Source organism: Nelumbo nucifera, chromosome 6 (genome assembly GCF_055504915.1).
Source record: "Nelumbo nucifera cultivar China Antique chromosome 6, China Antique-T2T, whole genome shotgun sequence".
Taxonomy (NCBI): domain Eukaryota; kingdom Viridiplantae; phylum Streptophyta; class Magnoliopsida; order Proteales; family Nelumbonaceae; genus Nelumbo; species Nelumbo nucifera.
In genome coordinates this window covers 8,280,510-8,301,870 of record NC_142654.1, presented here as the reverse complement: position 1 = coordinate 8,301,870, position 21,361 = coordinate 8,280,510, and the positions used below count along the sequence as shown (strand labels likewise).

At 36.4% G+C, this 21,361-nt stretch overlaps 2 protein-coding genes across 2 annotated transcripts; one reads left to right on the top strand and one right to left on the bottom strand.

The window, feature by feature from the left end:
• Window positions 1-312: 312 nt before the first annotated feature.
• Window positions 313-7,116, top strand: RPL9 (ribosomal protein L9). The gene is made up of 7 exons (XM_010268973.2): window positions 313-542; window positions 703-830; window positions 3,544-3,589; window positions 4,152-4,249; window positions 4,336-4,383; window positions 5,732-5,889; window positions 6,854-7,116. The coding sequence occupies exons 1-6, from the start codon at window positions 396-398 to the stop codon at window positions 5,850-5,852; spliced, it is 588 nt and encodes a 195-aa protein (XP_010267275.1). The 5' UTR covers window positions 313-395; the 3' UTR covers window positions 5,853-5,889; window positions 6,854-7,116.
• A 2,466-nt stretch (window positions 7,117-9,582) lies between these two features.
• Window positions 9,583-20,913, bottom strand: LOC104604572 (transducin family protein / WD-40 repeat family protein). Its single transcript, XM_010268972.3, has 12 exons — window positions 20,498-20,913; window positions 20,183-20,398; window positions 18,976-20,091; window positions 17,398-17,520; window positions 16,357-16,538; window positions 16,027-16,258; window positions 15,632-15,841; window positions 15,250-15,378; window positions 12,376-12,444; window positions 11,898-12,020; window positions 10,285-10,335; window positions 9,583-10,192 (listed from the first exon to the last, which is right to left on the bottom strand). The coding sequence occupies exons 1-12, from the start codon at window positions 20,729-20,731 to the stop codon at window positions 10,049-10,051; spliced, it is 2,829 nt and encodes a 942-aa protein (XP_010267274.1). The 5' UTR covers window positions 20,732-20,913; the 3' UTR covers window positions 9,583-10,048.
• Between the last annotated feature and the right edge of the window lie 448 nt (window positions 20,914-21,361).

The window sequence follows — 21,361 nt, the reverse complement described above, 5'->3', positions numbered from 1 at the left end:
AATCATAAAATAAAAAATAATTATTTTAGTAATTGAAATTTAAAGGTGCATATAATTTGTGTCTTGCACTCTTAGATCTATGCATCTTCTACTTCTCATGGATCTAATATAATATATTTTTAAATTAATTATGTTTTTTATAATTAATTAATACTTTACCTTTAAAATAAATAATAACCTATTAATGGTTTAATACAGCCCATACGTGGGTATTATTTTGCACCCATTGCAGTAAGGGCAATATGGTAGTTATCTGCAAAAGAATGGGGTATTATTTAGAAAAGAGACGAACAAAAACAAATGTAAAGTGGGTTCCCTGGGATCGAACGTTAACGAGGCTCAACGATAACAGATAAGAGTGAAGAGAGACCCAAAGAGGAGACAGAGGACTAGCAATGGCATCAACAGCAGCGTTATCGTGGAGTTCCTCCTCCTGGTTTCAGAGCTTAGGTGGAAGGATAAACAGTGAGGTCTCAAAAATATCAGAGAAGGGGGTTGCAATGGCGGTTGTGGCTCAAAAGAAAGCCAAGAAGACCAGGAAGGTACTCGTCCATGAGATGAGATGTGGCCATGGCTACTTCGGTTTATCATTTTGCTCTTCTGGTAGCTAGGGTTTTTATTTTTCCTTGAAGACGGTGGTTTATCGGGTTTTCTATACTTTTTTGTTGAATTCTATTTGTGGGTCATTGCTGCTTTGTGCAGATAATTCTGAAGGATGATATACCAGAGCTGGGAAAGAAAGGGCAACTTCTCGACGTCAAGGCTGGATTTTACCGGAACTACCTCTTACCCATGGGAAAGGCCCAAATTGTCACTCCCGTTTTACTCAAGTAATTATAAAAGAAAACACCTTTCGCTCTTATATTCTTCTTGTACATGAATTGGAACTGGAAGAGTCGAAAGTAGCTCTTCTGACTAAAACATATTATGCACAAATCTTGTTAATTTTTGTATGACTGTAATCTAGTTCACTTAAAACACATTTAGAAGATGTAGAGAAAAAGGATCAAGAATTAATTGGGTACTCAAGAAACGCGGTGGGTAGAGTTGTTCTGGAAGATATATATTCATCCATATAATGTAGGTTAACAGAAGCAAGGAAATATGAGAGAAGACCTCTAAACAAGTTAGATACCTTAAAATCTTGTCTTCCCTTCTTTCATTGATCACTTTAACTAATTTCTCCTTTTCCTAAAGATTCAGACAGTAGGGCATGGACCTTCAAAGGCCTCAAGCAATATTACGGCTATCACAGGAATAACACTTCTACTCTATGGCTATTTAAGAAGTCCCCTTTCTCAAGCTCAAGGAATTTAGGTGGGAAGTTGCCCATAAGTGGATAACGTCAATCAATGCTACAAAACATGCTCAAATGGAAGATTTGTCTTTATGTCTACAGTTCATGTCTAGCCAATGGGGATGCAGTGAATCACTTGTTCATCCATTGCAAGTTTACAGGTAAGTAAGGGCCATTACCCAATGATGGCCCCAGCAATCCGGGGAATTGGGAGGGTAGACTGGATATGGACCTAACTTTTCGCTTCTTTTTTTTTTTTTTGCACAAAATCGTTTCTCTCAAACTCATGACTAGGGGTGTCAACAGTATTTGAAAATCCGATTTCAAATTCGAGATTCGACATAATCGAATCAAATTCAGATATCCTATTCATACATCATACTGAATAGCTAATCGGATTCAAATTCAGATATGACCTTATTCGATTCAATAAATATCCGAATTCGACCGGTTATTTAATTCTTATATATAATATATAACTTTTTTAAATGTTTTATATAATTTATATATATATAATAATTAAATTATATAAATAATTTATATATTTGTATACTTTATATAGATAAAATATTTATTTTATATATTTATTAATTACCTAAAATAATTAATTAGTCAAATTCAAATATTAATTTTCAATATCCGTTGGATATCGAATCAAATTCGGATATTGAATTTTTTAATTGGATTCGAATTCGGATATATATATATATATATATATATATATATATTATCAATAACAATGAAATTTTATTAATGATTGAGAGAATCAGAATTACAAGGGAAGGAGCTAAAGAATCTTTACTCCCAACAACTCAAAGTACATCCTGACCATGAGGCAATTACAAAACAGCCCAAAATATAGTGTTTCTGTTTACCTCTTGCCTAGCTAGACCATCTGCCGATGCATTTGCACTTCTCTTTATCCATGTACAATGAATTTCCATGTCCTTGGTGAGCCACTTGAACTTCCTCTTTTCATTGCTGTATTTCCAGAGCATAGAACTGTCCTCTTTTGGCCAATTCACCACAATTTCAGAATCTATAATCAACTTTTTAACATTCATTTCCTTGACCCTTTGTATCCCTTCAATAGCTCCTAGAATCTCAGCTTGCCATCATTTGATTTTACCATTGCACCAAGTCTACTGGTAAGTGTATGTGTATCATTTTGAAGCAGTATGAACAGCGAAATCCCTAAGAATTTGTTAGTTCTTCTTTGGAATTGGCTTTTGCTTGTTTGTGAAACATTGATGCTTGTTGCAGTTTTATTATGGTGTTTTGGAAAATCATTCCAATTAGGATGTTCTAAATTGGATCACCATTTTGGTTGCTAACTGGACATCTAATGATGGTAATTTCTTCAGAATATAGTAAGAGAACGGTTCCTCATAGTACAACTAGGCCTTTTCCTTCCTTGGAGTGTGACATACCCCCTGAGTCCTAATCTGGGATCCATAATACTGAATCTTGATGGCTACCCATTGGGAAATCGTTCAGCTTTTGGTGCCATGGTTACTGTTTCTTCTGGTAAGGTGGAGAAGGCAACTGTAACAAAACACAGATCCTTTTTGTGATACCAGGGATTTACACTTTCATATTCTTTCTGTTACAAAGAGAACCGCCATGGCCAGAAATTCTTGCACTTTGATAAGGACCATCAGAATATTTGCTTGAAAAAAAAATGATCTTAGCAGGCTCTGTTACCTTATTGGAGATGCTGGGTCCTTGGCTTCAGGTTTGAGTACCCCAATCAATTGGAGGCTTAAGTGGCCCTTGATAGAGTGCAATGGCAAACCAGGATTCACATAGCTCACTCCTACAGTTTAGATTTGTTGAGTTGAATTGAGTTGAGTGGTCAATGACTCTCATGTAGTTTTTCTCTTTTTCAGCTCTTATGCTTCTTGTTGTATTCTCTTATTTGGTCTTTCCAGCAAGTCTTTTTCCCTTGTTTCCTTCTTCCCATTTCCCTAACTTCACCTTATAAAATATCTTACTATAGATGAAAGAATGGACAAATAATGAAAAGGTTGGAGCTGACAACAAAGAAATTGCCATTAATGGAATATATAACAAATGAAAGGTTTCAGGTCACATGATGTGTATTACAAGGCATAAACATAAAAGTTTAGGAAAGCAATATTTTATTAACTTTTAGATAACCAGCATATGTATATGCAATATCTTGTAGAGAATATTATACTGTTTCGGATGTAAGGATGATGGTATTCTCCTGATTCTTTTGCCAGGGAAATTCGGATGGAAGAGGAGAGAATCGAAGCAGAGAAGAAGCGGGTAATTGACTAACAGACATTTATTTGTTATACTTATTTTTCCTTATATTGTAAACATAGTCAACTTTTCTTTTGATCTATCTGCTTATGCTAAAAAATATGACAATGGATTCTTCTATTTTTGGTGGGTATTAGTTGGTTTTCACTGTTTCCTTTTGTGTTCTTTTTCCATTTTTTCTTTTTATCATCCAATCTGGTCGTTGATCCATTTCTCATTTTAATGGCCCTTCCTGTAGTTATAACCTGGTATTTTCCCTGGAATTGGGGTGGCATGGAGATTCTACATAATCAGGAACTCCAAACAGAGCCATAGCATATGAGAACCTTGGCTCTGGTAATTTGAAGACCCGTTCCTGTCTTGTTGAGGACCTTGGGTTTGTTTTGTCTAATGTTGCAGCTAATTGAAGTGCATTTTCCAAACTATATTCACTTCGTGCCTTTTGGGCCTTACAAGTACCATGTTCTCACCCTTTCTGTTGTTTCCCTTCTGGTGGAATTGTAACCCTAGCAATCTATCCAATCATGGGTAAGTTGTGGTTTTCATGTTATACCCTTGTGTGCAGGTAAAAGAAGAAGCACAACAGCTTGCTACAATTTTTGAAACAGTTGGAGCTTTCAAGGTGAAAAGAAAAGGCGGAAAAGGGAAACAAATCTTTGGAACGTAAGTGGATCTGTAATGCAAGTCTACACAACTTACTTGAATCATCTTTTCAATGTTGTGTCTCATAGGCACTTTTTTCTTTCCAGTGTTACTGCCCAAGATCTTGTGGACATTATCAAAGCACAGCTTCAAAGGTACCATGTCTGTATCCTTGTGTAGATTCATAAAAATATACTGTCAGAGATTGCCCAGCACATTAATACAAGAAATGATGCTAGTAGATGTTATTGGATAATGGAACATGATATTAGAGGATAGACAGTTAAGTAGATATTTGGTGTTTGTTATGCAATGATGTTCTAGTAATGTTTAATATGCAAATATTGTTCCATAAATGCCTAAATTGTTGTGATATTAGGAACATGGGGGGACTCTGCCTTTGCACATCATAGTGTAGGGACTGTACCTACCAACTCATTTTCAGACAGTGATGGAGAGCATCTCAATGTTGGATCAACCAAATTTAGACCCTTTGCCTGCTTATTAATATTACTTTGAAATGTTTGAGACTTTGAGTTTTAGTCAATGAGGTAGTGTGTTATACTCCACCAAAGGGGCTACCCACCTATTCAACATTTCTGAATGAATGAGACTAAGGTTATATCTACTGTTTGATGTGTCTGGAGTATCATATACTTTCTCATAGTTAAAATTAAATGCACAGTGAATCATATAGATGGTTAATTAAAAAATTTTAATTAAATATTGATTTTTCTTGAATGCTTAATATATGTTTTCTCATTACCATGTATTAGTTCGTCTTCTTTATCTGTCAGGAGGTTAATATTATCTATATATAACAACACCCACCATCACCACAACTCTCATCATCATTTCCACCGCAACTGCCAATCTACAACTACAAATTGCTCCCACACCACCAATATACTATTTTTTTTCTAAATAGTTTTTTAGGGAAAAAAGATGAAAAATACAACCTAACAGTAACTTAAAAAATGATTGTTTAATAATGTCATGAGCTAAAAAAAAACTCTTCAAAAAAATAATGCCATGAGCTAACCATCACATATCTAGAAATGATTGTTTTCATAAATTTATTTTTATTAGTTTATTGGGAAAATTCCCTATTAGTACCCTGTACTTTGGGCCTGGTGTCACTTTGGTCCCCGAACTTTAAAACGCAACAATTTAGTACCCAAACTTTCAAAATATGTCAATCCAGTACCTACTGTTAATCAGTCTGTTAATCAACTGTTAAGTCGCATTTGAAAAGACACGAATGCCCTTCAAGTGTCATCTAATTCTCTTTATCAACCATCCAAACATTGATAAAAAGTGAACAGGCCCAAAGTACAGGGTACTAATTGGGAATTTTCCCTAATTTATTATTTGAACAGTCAATTTCCATGACATTTACCTCCACAGGCTACTGTATTACAGATAATGAAATAGAAAGTACTTCTGTGTCATCTTTGATTGTGTTGATATAATACCCTTACCTATCCACCTTTTTGCCTGTAGGGATGTAGACAAGCGGATTGTTTCTCTTCCAGAGATCCGGGAAACTGGAGAATATATTGCAGAACTGAAACTTCACCCAGAAGTTACTGCTCGAGTGAGATTGAATGTCTATGCCAACTAAGGACAAGCATTAAAGCCTCTTATCCAATAGAAAATATGTAAGCAACAACTTGCATCTATTAGACAAATGCATGGAATACAAATATACAATCTGTCAAACTTGAACTGTGATTGGAACCCCTCTCCCAAATGACAACATATTGGGGGCCCATCATTGTACAGTTAAACAATGATATAAAAGGAAAAAAAAAAGACAAATGGTATTCCCATCCATCAAAAAACGAAAAAGAACAAATGGTATTATACCCTTTATATACTCTATTTCAATCCTCTTTGGCCTTTGGTTTTTCTCATTTCATTTCTTTTTCTTTTATTTTTTACTTTCGTTTTATTTAATTTTTTTTGGGGTAGGGGGTTAGATTGGGTTTCAACAGAACCCTGTTTCCTATAAAATAAAGATAGATGATAGCATATTCAACAAAAGAGTCCGCTATGATACTGAAAAGTGAAAAGGTATCATATAACCAATTAACTGGTTATCATCCAATTCGTAACCAATCAACTGCTATTCATCCAGATTCAGATGGGCTTCCAATTGTTTAAAGTTTTTCAGGTATCATACCTTTCTGATATCATAAAAAATACCTGAAAAATATTTCATCCAGAATACAGAAAAAAAGTGCCAACTGTAGTTATCTTTCCATGTTTGTTTTATTTTATTTTTATTTGTGTCCTTTGGCATTCTGTGACCCCTGTAGAGCTGCATGAATCTTTCACTCTGCAGCTGCTTGTAGGGATGATCACTTTAAGCCTAGTACCAAATTTCTGGGCTTAGGCCTGAGTTTTGTGTGAGGCCCGGAAATTTGCAGGCTGGGTCTCATATATGTATTAAATAGAATGTATTTACCGGCATAGGCCCAAATCCTGGCTGCTCCATGATCACCATTAGCAGCTTCACCTTTTTCATTCTGTAATGAAAATCCCTTGTTCACCTAGAAAAAATCTTTACATCGAAATTATGATGAGTTGCTTGTTTACAACTGTTAACTTTTTCTATTGTAGGAGCAATGCTTAAAAAGGCGATATCAAATCTACAGCAATGCCTGCTAAAGGATGCCGTGCATGTAGATTTTGATGTGTTGATATTGAGTAACCTTCAGCTAAATCATTATTGTGTTTTTATTTGTTTCTTCTATTGTATGGTTCTCAAGAACTATGGACTAACTACGCTCTTTGTAACCTTTTTGGATAGTTTTCTGTATAACCAGGCATTCTACAGGCTAAAGGGAATTATTTAAGCCACCATGTTGTTTGATATTGGTAAATAGAGAGCATGGGACCTGACCTTTTTGGTTTGCAAATGGGTACAGAGCATTAACGTAGAGAGCCATGAAGAAAAAACCTCGTGGTGGAAGTGGAACCAATCAACCTTATCGGATAGTCTCAAGAATTTGATATTTGGATCCTCGATATCAAATCCACTCATGATGCTGTAGACCAGATGTTTGGCATCGATGATGGTTTCTTGAAAATCACTGCCATGTTAGAGCCACATCAACGTTAAAGGAATCGGTCTCTGTTGGTTGGCCAATTTTGGTGATTTTCAGAAATTTGGCCAAAATCAATTATTGAAATCAACCCTTTTCAGGGATCACCTTTTTTTATGATTTCCTGATTCCGATTTTTCGAGGATGATATGACATATAACATAACATTGAATAATAACTCTAATACAAAAATAAATCGGCCCTTAAAAATCAGTACCTAACAGACTCAAAGCAGATTTCTCAAAAATTGGTTTACATGGCATAAATGATACCAAACAACAATTTTTGGTGATTTTTCAAAAACCACTTTCTAGATAATCAGCAAGGAGGAATCATCATCAATGCCAAACATTACCTTAGTAGCTGAATCTTTGACATCAAATCTAATCGCATTATATTAGGCCCAAGGTTAAATAAAAGGAAGCCACAAATTTTATAAAATAATACTTTCTACAACTAAGGGGATGTTTGGAACCGTAGCCGTTTTTCAAAAAAACAGTGCCATGACGGATCCACATAGGTGTTTCAACAAATGCCCATGTATCTCATTGTTTGGTTCAGCCAATATTAAAAAATTGGGCATGCTTCGAAAATCGGGACCCAACCAATAAAATTTGGCGTTTCATGCATCAGTGAACCATTTCCCCCAACGGTTGACTGATGTGTCTCTTATGTGGTATTTACCTGTCAGCACATACATGAAAAACGGTGATGAAAATCACCTTACCAAATAGCGTAGTATTGCTCACTGCCTATGTGGCAGAAATATTTTTTTTTTGTGAAAAACAGGTCTTAAAAGCATGGGTGTTTTTTCTTGAAACTCGATCCCAAAAAGCGGCCGCGCTTCCAAACACCATGTAAATAAGTTGGCTATAAATAAGACGTCAGCACATTTTAATTGCCTGTGAATAATACATGGAATCGACTTCAGTGTTTTTAAACTGCAGCCAAACTGGATGGCCAGAATGGTCAATTTGTCATACCAATACGCCCATACCCTAATTGCTTGTTATAATCATATCCATTTGATTCGCTTCTTAGTGGATTTATCTCCATAAATACTAAAATTAATTATTTAATATATTTATAAATATTAATACAAATTGTATTGATTTTCTGAACATTTAGTTCTTTATTATGTATATAACTTATTTACTAAATGTTATTTATGTCAATACAATTTGTATTAATAACCATTAGGACAAACTGTATATAATAGAAGATATATATACTAATATAAAACATAATGGTTTATATTAATATCTCAAACCTCATATAAACCATAATGGTTATTTTTGTATATAACGTATTTACAGTCATAAAATTTATCTCTATTTTTATTAATATATTTTTTAAGGATTTAGTTTACTTTCCTAACATATTTCCATGTATATCCAAATCATATCACAGATTCACAATGTCTCCTAAAATTGCCTTTCCAAACCTTGACCACAGAATGACCAATTTGATGTAGATAATTAAATGGAACCGCCTTTCCATTTGGGTGGCAAACCCACTCTTTTAAATTAATATATTAAATAATATAATTTATAGTAAATTTAAAAAGATGCTTTAATTTTATATCACATAAATTTAAAAAGATAAGTTCAATAGCAAATTGTATTGGTAGTAACGCGATCTGTGGCTGAATCTTGCCTCTCGACCCCATTAACTCCATTTAATTGATTTTGTTAAATTTCTTTTGTAAAAATTATTAAAATATCTCTTATGTATTTACATCTTATTTATAATCATTTAGTCGTAGATTTAATCATTTAATGTTATTTGTGTAATTATAAAAAAAAATGTTTATGTGCTTTTTGCCTTTTGGGGAATTTTTTTTCTACCATGTCTGCCACTTTGGAAAGGCGTGTGCAATTCTATGCATAATTGCATATCCAAAGCACATGACATCCCAAATGCCTCTTAATTCTTAAAATTTTCCTTTCCCACTGTCATATATCCATCCATAGACCTAAAAGATGGTAAAATGGTGAGTGAGACAGTAGAATTATAGCCCAACTTCCCCCGGCTATCCGAATCTTGGATTGAGAGGGGTGCACTATATTGCACATTAACATTGAAAAAAATTAAAAAAAAAAAAGCAGAGAAAATCAAAGTATACTTGCTGTGCCAAAATGACAGATATCAACACTGGCCAGCCTGGCCAAAGCCCCCAAGGCAAGATAGGGCTCGGCCTGGACCAAACTATAGGTTCCCAATCGCACACGGCAGCACAGTATATGTAAAACAATCAAATATCACCAATATCATTATAGATAAACATCCCAAGTAGCCGAACAATTTACTAAGATTGGACTCACTTTTCTCAAGCACATATTAACCAAAATCATCGTCAAAATTTACATCAGACTTGCCAGTCTCCAAGATGAATGAAAACAAAAAATGAGGATGAATTTTCCTTCTTTTTTACTTTCTAGGGGTTAAAGGGTATTGAACTCCAGCCGCCAAAAATGCTTGTTACATCAAAACTGATAGACTGACTATTCATCACCTCTGGGCCCTAAACTGCAATTAAGAAAATCTCACCTTTTCTGTGATGTACCGTAACCGTAGATTATGTGACAAGCCTTAACCAACCAGCTCAGATCGAGATGTCAACCTTGATTTACAGCCTGGTTGACCATCGACATTTATCTCTAAATCCTTCGATGTGATAGAGCTCCTCTTATACTGCAAGCAAATCACCTCAGCTCTTCTGTTTCTTCTTTCTCCTCTTCTCTTCTCTTGGCTCCATTCTTGCTTCCAGACGTCTTGCTTGTCGTAAACGGATTTCTTCTACCTTTTTCTTGGCATCTCGGAATAGAGCATCAGATTTCAAAGACAAGTATTGCTGCAATACCAAACGAAAGTATGAAACTGGGACATTTTAAGTCTACTTGATACAATACAACATAATTGTCGGGACAAGCTAAATTTGCTCACCTTGAGATGGTCCATTGCTGCAAGATTAAAACCAATAATATCTTTACAATCCTGACACAAATGAAAACACATTAGACCATCAACTACTCAGTCCTTGCTTGTTAACATGATCGTATCCAGAGAAAAATGTCCATCACACGAAGAAAAGAATCAATTGTAAGGAGACCTTGCTTCTTTAAAAAAACAAATATTAAAATGAAAAATGCATAGAAGTATTCGGAAAAACAAGACTATTTACATAGGACATTAATTGACCCTTGACATAAGCATGTGAAATTAAAGACAGATAAAGTGCTTTCAAAATATTTATATTTTTTGTGATCATATCATATCAGTTGCAGAGAAATTATGGGGTCAGAAACTAAACTAAATTCTAATAATCAGTCAACGATGTAATATAAGACCACAAGAAAGTTTTAGGAACCCTAAATACATTAGGAGATAATATACAAATGATAGTCTAAACAAATTAAAAATAAGTATAATAAAAGTAAAATGATTAATAAGGCTTATAATGAAAACCCTAATCACCAATTTGTGGCTTCCCAGCACCAAGCAACAAGAATGAACAATTTATACATTAAGCAGTAATTGATTTTGATGAGAACATGGTATCAAGATTGAAAGCTTGGCTATAATACACAAGTTTGAAAGCAACAAGAATGAACTTACAAAAGCACAAGTTTTGAAAAGCTTGGCTATAATACCGAAAAAAAAAAAAGGCTTGGCTATCAAGTTTGAAGGAAAAACATAGAAATGTATGTACATGGTATATAAAAATGGCTGAAAACAAGGGGTATGAATAACATTTGTCCTAAACAAGTATCTAAGAAATGGATCCTGAATCAAGAAATTGAATTTTTTTTCTTTGGTTTTTGATGGATTGAATCAAGAGATCATTCAATGGTCCCAATGGCAACAACAGCCCATCAATAGCAATATAAACAATGTTGGTTCAGTAAAGACACATTAAAATGAGCTAGTAGGTTAGGGCAAAACATTTTTTATCTCATAAATGTTTGACCACATAATATGGGAGAGGTGGAGAAGGATGTCAACCATATAGTAGATAGAGCAGGCTCAAAATATTCATTCATATTGAATTGCTGTGTAACCCAGGCAATACCAAATTGCCAATTAAACCGAAGGAAAGCTTTGGTCAGAAAGACCATGCTTTCTAGAGACAAAGTTAGGACAACCACTAAACATGACACATCAATATAATGATTAATGAGCACAGCATAAATGAGATTTTTCAAGCAGATAAGTGGCACAAGTAAAATGTGAAATAGCAAACTAAATTCAGAGACCCATGCTTCAATAAAGATATGCAGCAAAACCACAAATTTGGGGAGAAGCCTCTCAAACTAACAAATTAGTGATATTGCACCAAATTTCATTAAAAAAATCATCCTCATAATGCTATAAATTGCTTTTGCAAATCTATTCTCAACAGACCTAAAATTGATCAATATTCTGCCTCTGTACAGATATGCAGAAGATTTAAGTCCCCATCTAATTTCGGTTACTATTATTTTCTACTAAGGAAGGAAATATTGATAACAAAAAGGGGCACACCTTGGTCAATGCATAAAACTAGATCAAAAGATTACCTTAATTCTTGCATAAAGAATGTCTTTAAGAACAGTCAAGACAGGCCTGGCAGCAGGAGTAGTAATCAATTGGTTATGATGTATTTGCAAGAGAACTGTACCAATCCTGCAAACAAGCTCGACCTGCATTCCAACAGAAAGTAAATTAGAAAGATGTGATACCTGGGCCACCCGCCACCAAGATCAACAAATAGGAAGAACCAAAAACTACATATTCCGGCACACTTAAAAAGGAAGAGCAAAATATCCCCATGAACAAACATTGTTTTCAAGAATTCCAATGAAGGCAGCAATGAAATGCCTTGCATTGCAAACTCGAATCAGGAAACAATGCAAAACTGATGGAAAAACCCAGCAATCAGATTATAGAACAAAGAAAAGGGAAACATAAAAACCATTTTAAATAACTTGATAATACATGGTAAACATATAACTGTGCAGTCAGGTGTACTACATATTTGTGCATTTAAACCCTTACCCTATCAGGATTGGAAGCCCAATCCTTCAAGTAAGACATAAGCTTCAAGGCATCTGAAAATGGTAAGGACTGCAAACAAAAAGCCTATGGTTAGTGTATCATCCACAAAGAAGTTGTTAACCAGAAGCTAAGAAAATCTCCAAGTATAACCAAGATGCAAAGGAGAAGAGAGAATATTCAAGATACTAGAAAAAGGTCATTTATTTTAAAAAGCATAAAAAAATACTAAATGCATTAAATGCTAGAAGGAAATATTGGTGCTACAGAATTTTACCAAGCATATAAGCAGTTTCACTATTGGTTACTTTACAGCAAATGCACCCAACACTACAGTGACTCCAAACAATATGAAAATCACAAATATCTGAAATGAAAGTCATAATGAAATAGAAATTACGACAAAAGCAGAAATTCATATAGAAACAACATGGATAATATGCAATCCAAATGCCTCATCCACAGTACCCAAGTTAAAATCCAAGAATGAGCAAGAGTGTATATAGTACCAACTGTATGCTCAAATCAGGACCACTCACAAACACACCACAGCAAGGCAGCCAGGTTATAGGTAAACACCACAGTCACAGGCTCCCCCAATGACCCATAAAATATATTAAAGAACATATATACAAGTAACAAATATTTCATTAACACCACCCAACAATGGAGCCTTGATACATCAAAAATTAAACATAAACAACTAAAGCCTGGTACATATTACATCCCAGCCCAGAATAACCCCAAAGTAGCTGCTCATCATCACCCCTGCGCTTGCCAAAGAACCCGCCATCATGTTTGCACTTCCATGGACCCAGTTGAATGAGATGTTCAAGAGGCACCTTGATAGTTTGCCTGACTCACCAGGTGTCTAAACTCCAGAGGGATTAATGCTCAAGCTTCCATCCAAGAAACTACAGTTTGGTAGTCACCCTCCACTTCCACATCTTTCACTTTTTTATCAATAACTGCATCTTTCATTAAGAATTTTAAAACAGAGTACAAATGTGAATACAAAGGAGGAGAGGTAAACCCTCTTAACTCTCCTCAAACTCTTAATCAATGTTACAATTTTGTTTCTTCCACCCCTTGTTTCTTCTGCATCTTTCATTTCCTGCACCTTCATCAGTTTCAGACCTTGAATTAAAGCCAATACTTCATCCCACAAAGAATTACCTTGTCCAATTGATACTGAGAAGCTGAGGATTATGTTGCCAGAATGGTCCCTAACAGCTCCTCGCACACCTGAGTCCCTGACAGCTCCTCGCACACCTGAGTCCCTGACAACCCTGGGTTTCGCAAATAACACCAGTCAAAATTAAATTTAAGCTTCACTACAACTGGGGCAATCCAATTTGCTATGCTTTGTTGCCTCCTGATCTGGAAATCATCCATGGCTACCAGCCTCTTAGAATGTCACTTGGGGTAATTCCTTTGAACTCATCATATTAAACCCAGTGAGCAATTCTTATCATGGTGATTTTTTTTGTTTATCAATGACAGAATTTCGTTGAGATTAATTAGGAAGTATTACAATAAAACAGAGGGAGGTAAACTGTCTTAACTCCCCCACAAGCAAAAAAGAACAGAATTAGAAAGAAGCCCTATACACCCCTTGCTTAGCTAACCTGTCAGAAAAAAAATTTGCAGTTCTTTTAACCCAGCTGTACATAATTTCAATATCCTTTGCCAGCCATTTATTTTTTTTCCTCTCATTGTTGTATTTCCACAAACCAGGCTTGTCTTCCTTTAACCAACTTGCTACTATCTCCGAATCTCCTTCAAGAATCAGTCTCCTAATATCCAGTTCTCTTGCTCTTTGCATCCCTTCCAAGGCTGCTGATATCTCAGCCCTGAGAGAGTCACCCTCTCCAATTGGGCCAGAGAAAAGGGCTATAGTATTCCCTTCCTCATTTCTGAAAACCCCTCCAATTCCTGATTGTCCTGGATTCCCAATGCTGCTGCCATCAAAGTTTAATTTTATATACCCAGCAGGAGGGGGGATCCAAGGACTGATGATCCTCTTGACCTGGACCAACTTTGCTATTTCTTTCTTCCCACAAAGACCAACATACAGCAGCCCTAATCTTTTTTTTTTTTATCAATAACACCAGCCCTAATCATGGTGAATTCTATTGCTTCCCCTCTACTTGCTTATACTGATCCATGAAAATTCTGGCATTCCTCTAACTCAACAACCCCCATAAAACTGCTCCTCTTGAACATTGCCACAATATGTCAATATCTTTTGCCTTTGGGTGTGGAGCAGCTCATTATGGAAGATCTAAAAAGGTGTGCAACTACAGATGGTGCCTCCCAATCTCTTCCAAATAAAGAGAGAAAGTGTTTTTTTTTTTGAGAAGTGTTAACCAAGATTCATGTAAGAGAAGGTGAACTGCTGAATTGCTGAAAACCACCCCATCACTTCTGTTGAAAAATCTGACAACCAGTGTTTCTAAAACCAAAAGAATTGCTGGATTGCAGTCCAAAAGTCTGTCTGTCCAGTTCACTCCAGGTCTGCTATAGAATCCACTCCATCTTTATGTTACTACACTAGAACTCCAATTTTCCCTATGACAAAAAAAGTGGCTAAGAAGCATTATTTTCAATTGGGATTTGGACCCTAATTAGGAAGTACAAACAAAGAAACCAATTAAATAAGTCATAGCTTCGGAAGTGCCAACTCATTTAACCCAATAATGCAAGTGTCAACTCAGATCACTTTATCTTTAAATTCAAATAAACAAAGTAGGAAAGGCATTAGAGAAAGTTTACACTATAAACACTACAACTTGATTCTAACTTAAATAAGCAAGAAAATATATTGGACGCTGACTTGATTTAAGATCTTAATTAGAACTAAAAAAATTCCCATACCAGCAGTGTCTGCTCCAGATCATTGGTGTGAACATTTGAAATTGCATGAAGAACATAATCAGATGGAGAGATACCAAGCATCATAACATTTGGAAGAAAATCAGTTGCCTTTCCACCCTCGTTCTCCTCCTGAAAATATATAGTGATGATAGTATCAATCACAATAAAGACAATTTGGACCTAATTGTAGACTTCATATTAGAGATCTGTGAAGAAAAGTTCTATCCATTTGAACAAATTAAAAAGGAGGTGAGGGTCTAATACTTTGCTCAATTTCTTAGGCCATGGATTAGGACTCAATCAAGTCAGTTTTCAACCAAATTTCAATTTCCATAAGTTATTTCATTGGGAAAATTAATAAAATAGATAAGAATTAAGATACCGTATGCTGAGCCATTCGTTTCAACTCTTCCTCTGCCATGTCTAATGCATCAATAATCAAATCAGTTGCAGTAAGGGTCTCCTTTGTTTTCTTCCCTGCTATGCCCACAGCTCCCTCTTCTGGGAGGTCTTCCTTTGGTGCATATCTACTCTCAAATGAGTTGTCAAGGTCAGACTCAAACATCTCTTCCAACCTTTTCTCTTTCTCTTCCTGCGTATCCAAAATGTCTATTAAGTGAAATTGGAAATGATCGCAAATTTCCACCATTAGGTTTCTCATCAAACCATTCAAAAGGAAAATGGTAATTAAGCTACCATTATTTCCAAACAAAATGATAATACGGCCTTACATGTATGCAACTATACCAGATGAAACAACGAAATAAAAGCATGTACCTCAATAAAGAAGGGTTCTTCAGTGCGGTCCCAACGACGTATAGATCTGTCATGGGATCCTGTTACAACAAAATCACCTCGGTTGCTGATTGAGAGACACCAAACTTCAGAATGGTGCCCTTCAAGAGTCAAAAGCAACTCAAATTTATCAGCATCCCAGTATTTAACAAGGCGATCTTTCCCCACACTAAACACATAATGGGTATTACGCACAAATTGCACTGACATAACACTGCCATGGAAACAGTTTATTAGAACTCCATGAGTTGTTTCATTTTGTATGCAAAATCCATCATACTTTAGTGATAAAACACAGTATAAAAAAGAAACCTGTCTGCATGAGCAAAAATAGATTTGTGACAATCCCCAAAATCTAGACCCCAAATCTTCAAATTTTTATCTGCAGAACCACTAACTAATAGATCTCCATCTGATGAAATATCCATGCAAAGCACAGGAAGTTTGTGACCATATAGAGAGAGGAAGTTTTTCAGTGAGTCCATAAATAATACCTGCAAAGGGTTGGTTCAGCATGGTTAGTAGAAGTTCTAGTATTAGGCGATTTTATGACAGTAATTAGCATCTAACAGGACCAAAAAAAGGCATCTAGAAGTTGGAATGAGTATATAGATTCAGATATCCCATAAGGGAATTCTTTATTGAAAAATCTCTTGTTGGCAGAAGAAAGAGGGGGTTGGGATGTGATAAAAATCAAAGTAACTATACCAAAACCAAAAAAAGGATCATCCACTTAAGTGTACCAGGTAAACCTTGTAATTAGGTAGTAGTAACCATTTGAAATGGCATTAAAGATTATTAAAAAGCATTATTCAGGAACTGATACCCGGGACATGGCAGCTATAGTCTTCCTTTTCTTTGCTACCATAGTGAATACTTCCTTATGGAAGAAGGCATATCCTACTCTTAGTATTTTTTCACATACGGCAACTTGTTCCATTTCTTAGGTGAAGGTACCCAGCCATCTGATCTTTTTGGCCTCTTGTAATAATTGCTGATGATTATAATCTGCCATTCTCTTGATTAATCAGAAAGAATGCAACTTACTGCATATAGACCCTTTAGTAATTATTTTTGCTTCTATTGCACAAGCTTGATTTTCATCATTCCCAAAAAGGAAGGAAAAGAATACTATTAAGTTAAAACCCAGTATGGAATTAGAGACAACGATACCAACACACCATAAATAAATATAGAGAAAGTAGCTATATGTCAGTGCAAGCAGTACAAAACATACAAGTGATATTGGAATGTTGGACAAAGAGAATATTCTCTAGAATAAATGAAAATATGAAAGTTTTCTTTGTCATCCAAAAAAAACTCTAACTTCAGAGTAAAAGAAGCTACACTGACCCTTATTGTGCAATCCAACAGGGCAACAGTAATGTATTTGGCATCAGGACTCACTGCAACAACAAGAACATCATCTTCCATTTTCAGAGTCCTTACATTTGCCACAGTGAGGTGCGTAGAATCCTGGAAAGATGAGCATGTTAAACACAAGAAATGAATCAACCAACTTAAAATCCCAAGCTAATGAGATGTTGTAAATGGATGCAAATGTTAGTATGTTACAACAACTTCCAGAGCTCAAACTTCAAAAACAATATTTTGGATGGAAAGAACAAAATGCATGCACATGGTATAGACAGCTGCTAATGACTCCACAAAATATATCCTATAAAAAGATATGAGTTTGTTCTTCAAATTGAGAGAGCATGCATACGCACACAAGAGAGAGAGAGAGAGAGAGAGAGAGTTCATCAAAACCCATTCATTCATTTAGAATTGTCAATTAACTGAGTCTGAGCTAAATTCTAATGGGTTGTATCTAAACCTGAGTTTCAACTAAAAGAGCAAGAACCATGTTAGTGTGGGTTCAGCTTGGTTTGGGATTTGTCCACTCAGATATCATAATAAAGTGATTTACTTATGAATATTAAGACAAGGTTAAATTGATTAATTAATTTGTTTTTTTTATCAGCTAGATCAATCAATTTGTTGTTTTTTTATAAGTGATCAATCAATTTGTTGTTAACCATTTCTTATCAAAAAGAAAAATTGCCGTTAACCATAAGCACTGTCTATTTACCTTGTGGGTAGCCTTTATAGGCTTAAAACCCTTGGTCCTTTAACGGAACTATGCTAAAACTAGACATAAAATGATTCAAACAAATCCTGCACCAAACAGAACTTTGGCAAACCAATCCTGAGAAAATCACCTTACACTTGTAGCAAGGCTAAGCTGGGCCTGTTTACAACCCAAAGTTCCCGATATTAAGACAAGCTGGGTAAACTGAGTTGGGCCTGACTACTACCCAAAGTTCCCGACATTAAGCAAAGCTGGGTAAAGGTCAGCTCAACTTGTTGTCTTGTTCACAACCTTGGTTGTTTACTCATCAATGCCTTAAAGAAAATCTGGAATGTGAAAGTAGCTGGAGCCAGCTAGGGCTATCAATGGTCGGGCAAACCCAATAGACCCAAACCAAACCAACCCAATTAAGTACCTCAAACCCAGACCTGACCCATTAACAGAACTAGAACCGGTAGAGATTTGTAAGTGACTCAAACACAGGTAATCGATGTAGCAGCTTACTTTGAAATCCAAAAAAAAAAATGAAGAATCCACTGATTTATTGCAAAAGCATGATGCTTAAGAGTTTCCAAAAAGAAAGTTCCAACTGAGCTCCCAAATTATCATTGCTATATAGATATCAGGAAACAACAGCACAAGAAAATTCTTTACTAGATGACCAATGTTTTACAAAACAACTGAAGGGTTATAATTATTGTTACTAATAATATCAGCCTTATTACATAAGGTTGTGTATTTCCCAGATTTTTCAGGAAATATGCAAAACAATATAAACCTAACAAGTTAAACTAAAGTGGAAATGAAAAGGATAGAGTATGAGAGACAAGAGAATGCACCTGACCAGGATTCTGCATAATCTGATACTCCCAAAATTTAACATCATGATCTGCACTTCCTGTGACAAAACCACTTCCATCTGGAGTTGTTGCAATTGACCGTATAGAGCCACCGTGAGCTTCTACAACTTCAGTACATGTGCCACTCCCAACATTAATGATTTCCAGTGTCCCACTTTTAGTACCAACAATTGCATACCGGTTACCAGGAACAAATGAACTACAAAGACCATATCCAGAGTCAATAGTACGAAGGCAAGAACCAGTACTTGGATTCCATATCTTTACAGCATTGTGACTAGTTGACAACAAGAGAGTATTATCTGAGCTGAGTGTAACACTTCTAACATCGGAACGGTGCCCTTGAAGCTCAATAGAAAGGATTTTTGTGGATGTGCTGCTTTCAACAGAATACACCTCCAGCAAATTATTGTTCAGAGACAACGCTAGTGTGGCAAGTGAGTTCTTTGAAGCAATCGGGGAGAAAGCAATGGAGCATATCTTCTTGCTAGCACGTAAAGTTTGAAGAAGCTTAAAAACATCAGAAACTACAACAGGGACATTTCCTTCTTCTCCAGCAACAGGATTTCTGTCCCCATTTTCGGTTACCTCCCGAGCCCCTTTTGCTGACTTCTTCTCTTTCCGGTGAATTCTCCTCTTAGCTTTACGCTTGGATTCAGCCTCATCCAAAACCCTGAATATATCTGTTGTCTTCCCAGCCACTTGACATGCAAGTAGACTTCCAGACTTATTAAATCTCAAAGTGGCAACCCTATCCTTGCTTTGCCGCTGGATTTCACCAAATGGCTTCAAGACGTCCCATTTGTTTCCAGCAGCATCATCCCCATTGTTTACAATTTCAGAACCATTTGAGTTCGCGGAAGTTTCTCTATCAACCAACTCATGCTTTATCGTGTAAAACCTAAGTTCGGGATCCGCCGACCCAGTAACCAAATATCTCTCCTCTGGGTCAACATCTATAGACCAAATTTCACTATGATGACCACTAATTATTTGCATACAATGTTGTGTTTCAAGATCCCACACTCTCAAGAACTTGTCCTTGGAAGAACTAACTAGCTTTTTACCGGATTCCAAGAAAACAACATCGGTCACCTACGCACAAACAAAGTTCAACCCAGTATTTCCACAGAACTTAGATTACAACTTGAAACAAAAACACACATTACAGAAGAAAACTGCACACCTGATCCCGGTGCCCACGAAGACGGAAAAGTCCGGCCTCGCCGACGACATCCCACACGATAACATCGTTATCCTTGCTTCCGGAAGCGAGCAGAGAACCAAGCTTATTGTAACGAAGAGCGGTAGTTGCACCTTTATGCCCATTCAGTGTGACCTCACAAGTTCCTTTAATACAATCCCAAATCCTTATACTCCCATCCGCATAACCACTTGCTATCTACAAACAACCCAGTCGTCTTAATTTCGCAACTATTACCAAAGATAGAAATACCATTAGCAATTTGAAAGAAACGAAGAAAAGGATAGATTTTATTACCGAAGAGGAGTCAGAGGAAGCGATGGCAGTGACGGCAAGTGAGGGGCCATGAGATACGGGAGAGGGGGAGAGGGCCTTAGAGCAGATGCCCTGTCTAACATTCCAAATGGCGAGGTTTTCAAGGGCAGGGGTGAGGAGGAATTTTCCGGAGCTGTCGAAGCTGATGTTGGATTCAATTGAAACTACCACCCCAAACACTGCGACCGGCTCGTATCTGAGGTAGGACTTAACCATCTTCGCCGCTGCTTCTGCGACGGGAGAGCAGCGGCTCGCGGTGTGGCAGAAACCTCGCTAGTTCGTCGGCGTCACTGCGGTGGTTGCTCGAAGCCGCTTGTTATGTGCTTGCTAGTTGCTATGTTCCAACTGCGAAGCCCTACTTCTGTGTTTCCCGCCGCCTTGGTGCTTCTTTTGACAGCAGGAGAAAGAAAGAGAACGTTGATGAGCTAATGTTGTTGGGTAAAAGTACGGCCCACCTTCCTTACGTTATTGGGCCCAGGATTGGCCCAAATAGTAGAAACACATAAAACCCCAAACGCATCTCCACTTCGGCCCAGAAATGTGTGCTTCAATTTTGTTCAGAGCCCAGACTGAGGCCCATTACTTGTGGGAGTCAAATTAGCAAGGAATAAGACCTGAACCAAGTAGAAAAAAAGAAAACAGTATGAATTGATTGAGAGTTGATACCCAGTTAGTTACCCATCACCGAACTGCTGCAAGTTCTTGTGCAATAAGGCACTGGCCAGATATTGCAATGGTAATTAGGGCTGTCAATGGGTTGGATTTATCTGACGGATCCGAATCAATCGAACTATTTATGATGGTTCTGGTTCTACAATTTTATCATGATTAATAATTGGATTGGTT

Bases quoted from the DNA above. Each gene is read 5' to 3' on its own strand.
- RPL9 (XM_010268973.2), top strand. From the start codon at position 396: ATGGCATCAACAGCAGCGTTATCGTGGAGTTCCTCCTCCTGGTTTCAG. The intron at 543-702 runs GTACTCGTCCAT...TGCTTTGTGCAG, and splicing joins AAGCCAAGAAGACCAGGAAG to ATAATTCTGAAGGATGATAT. The intron at 4,384-5,731 runs GTACCATGTCTG...TTTTGCCTGTAG, and splicing joins ATCAAAGCACAGCTTCAAAG to GGATGTAGACAAGCGGATTG.
- LOC104604572 (XM_010268972.3), bottom strand. From the start codon at position 20,731: ATGGTTAAGTCCTACCTCAGATACGAGCCGGTCGCAGTGTTTGGGGTG. The intron at 16,539-17,397 runs GTCAGTGTAGCT...AACCCTTTGCAG, and splicing joins TGTTGGATTGCACAATAAGG to GTATTATTTATGGACTCACT. The intron at 12,445-15,249 runs GTATGGGAATTT...TTTTGTTTGCAG, and splicing joins ATCTGGAGCAGACACTGCTG to TCCTTACCATTTTCAGATGC.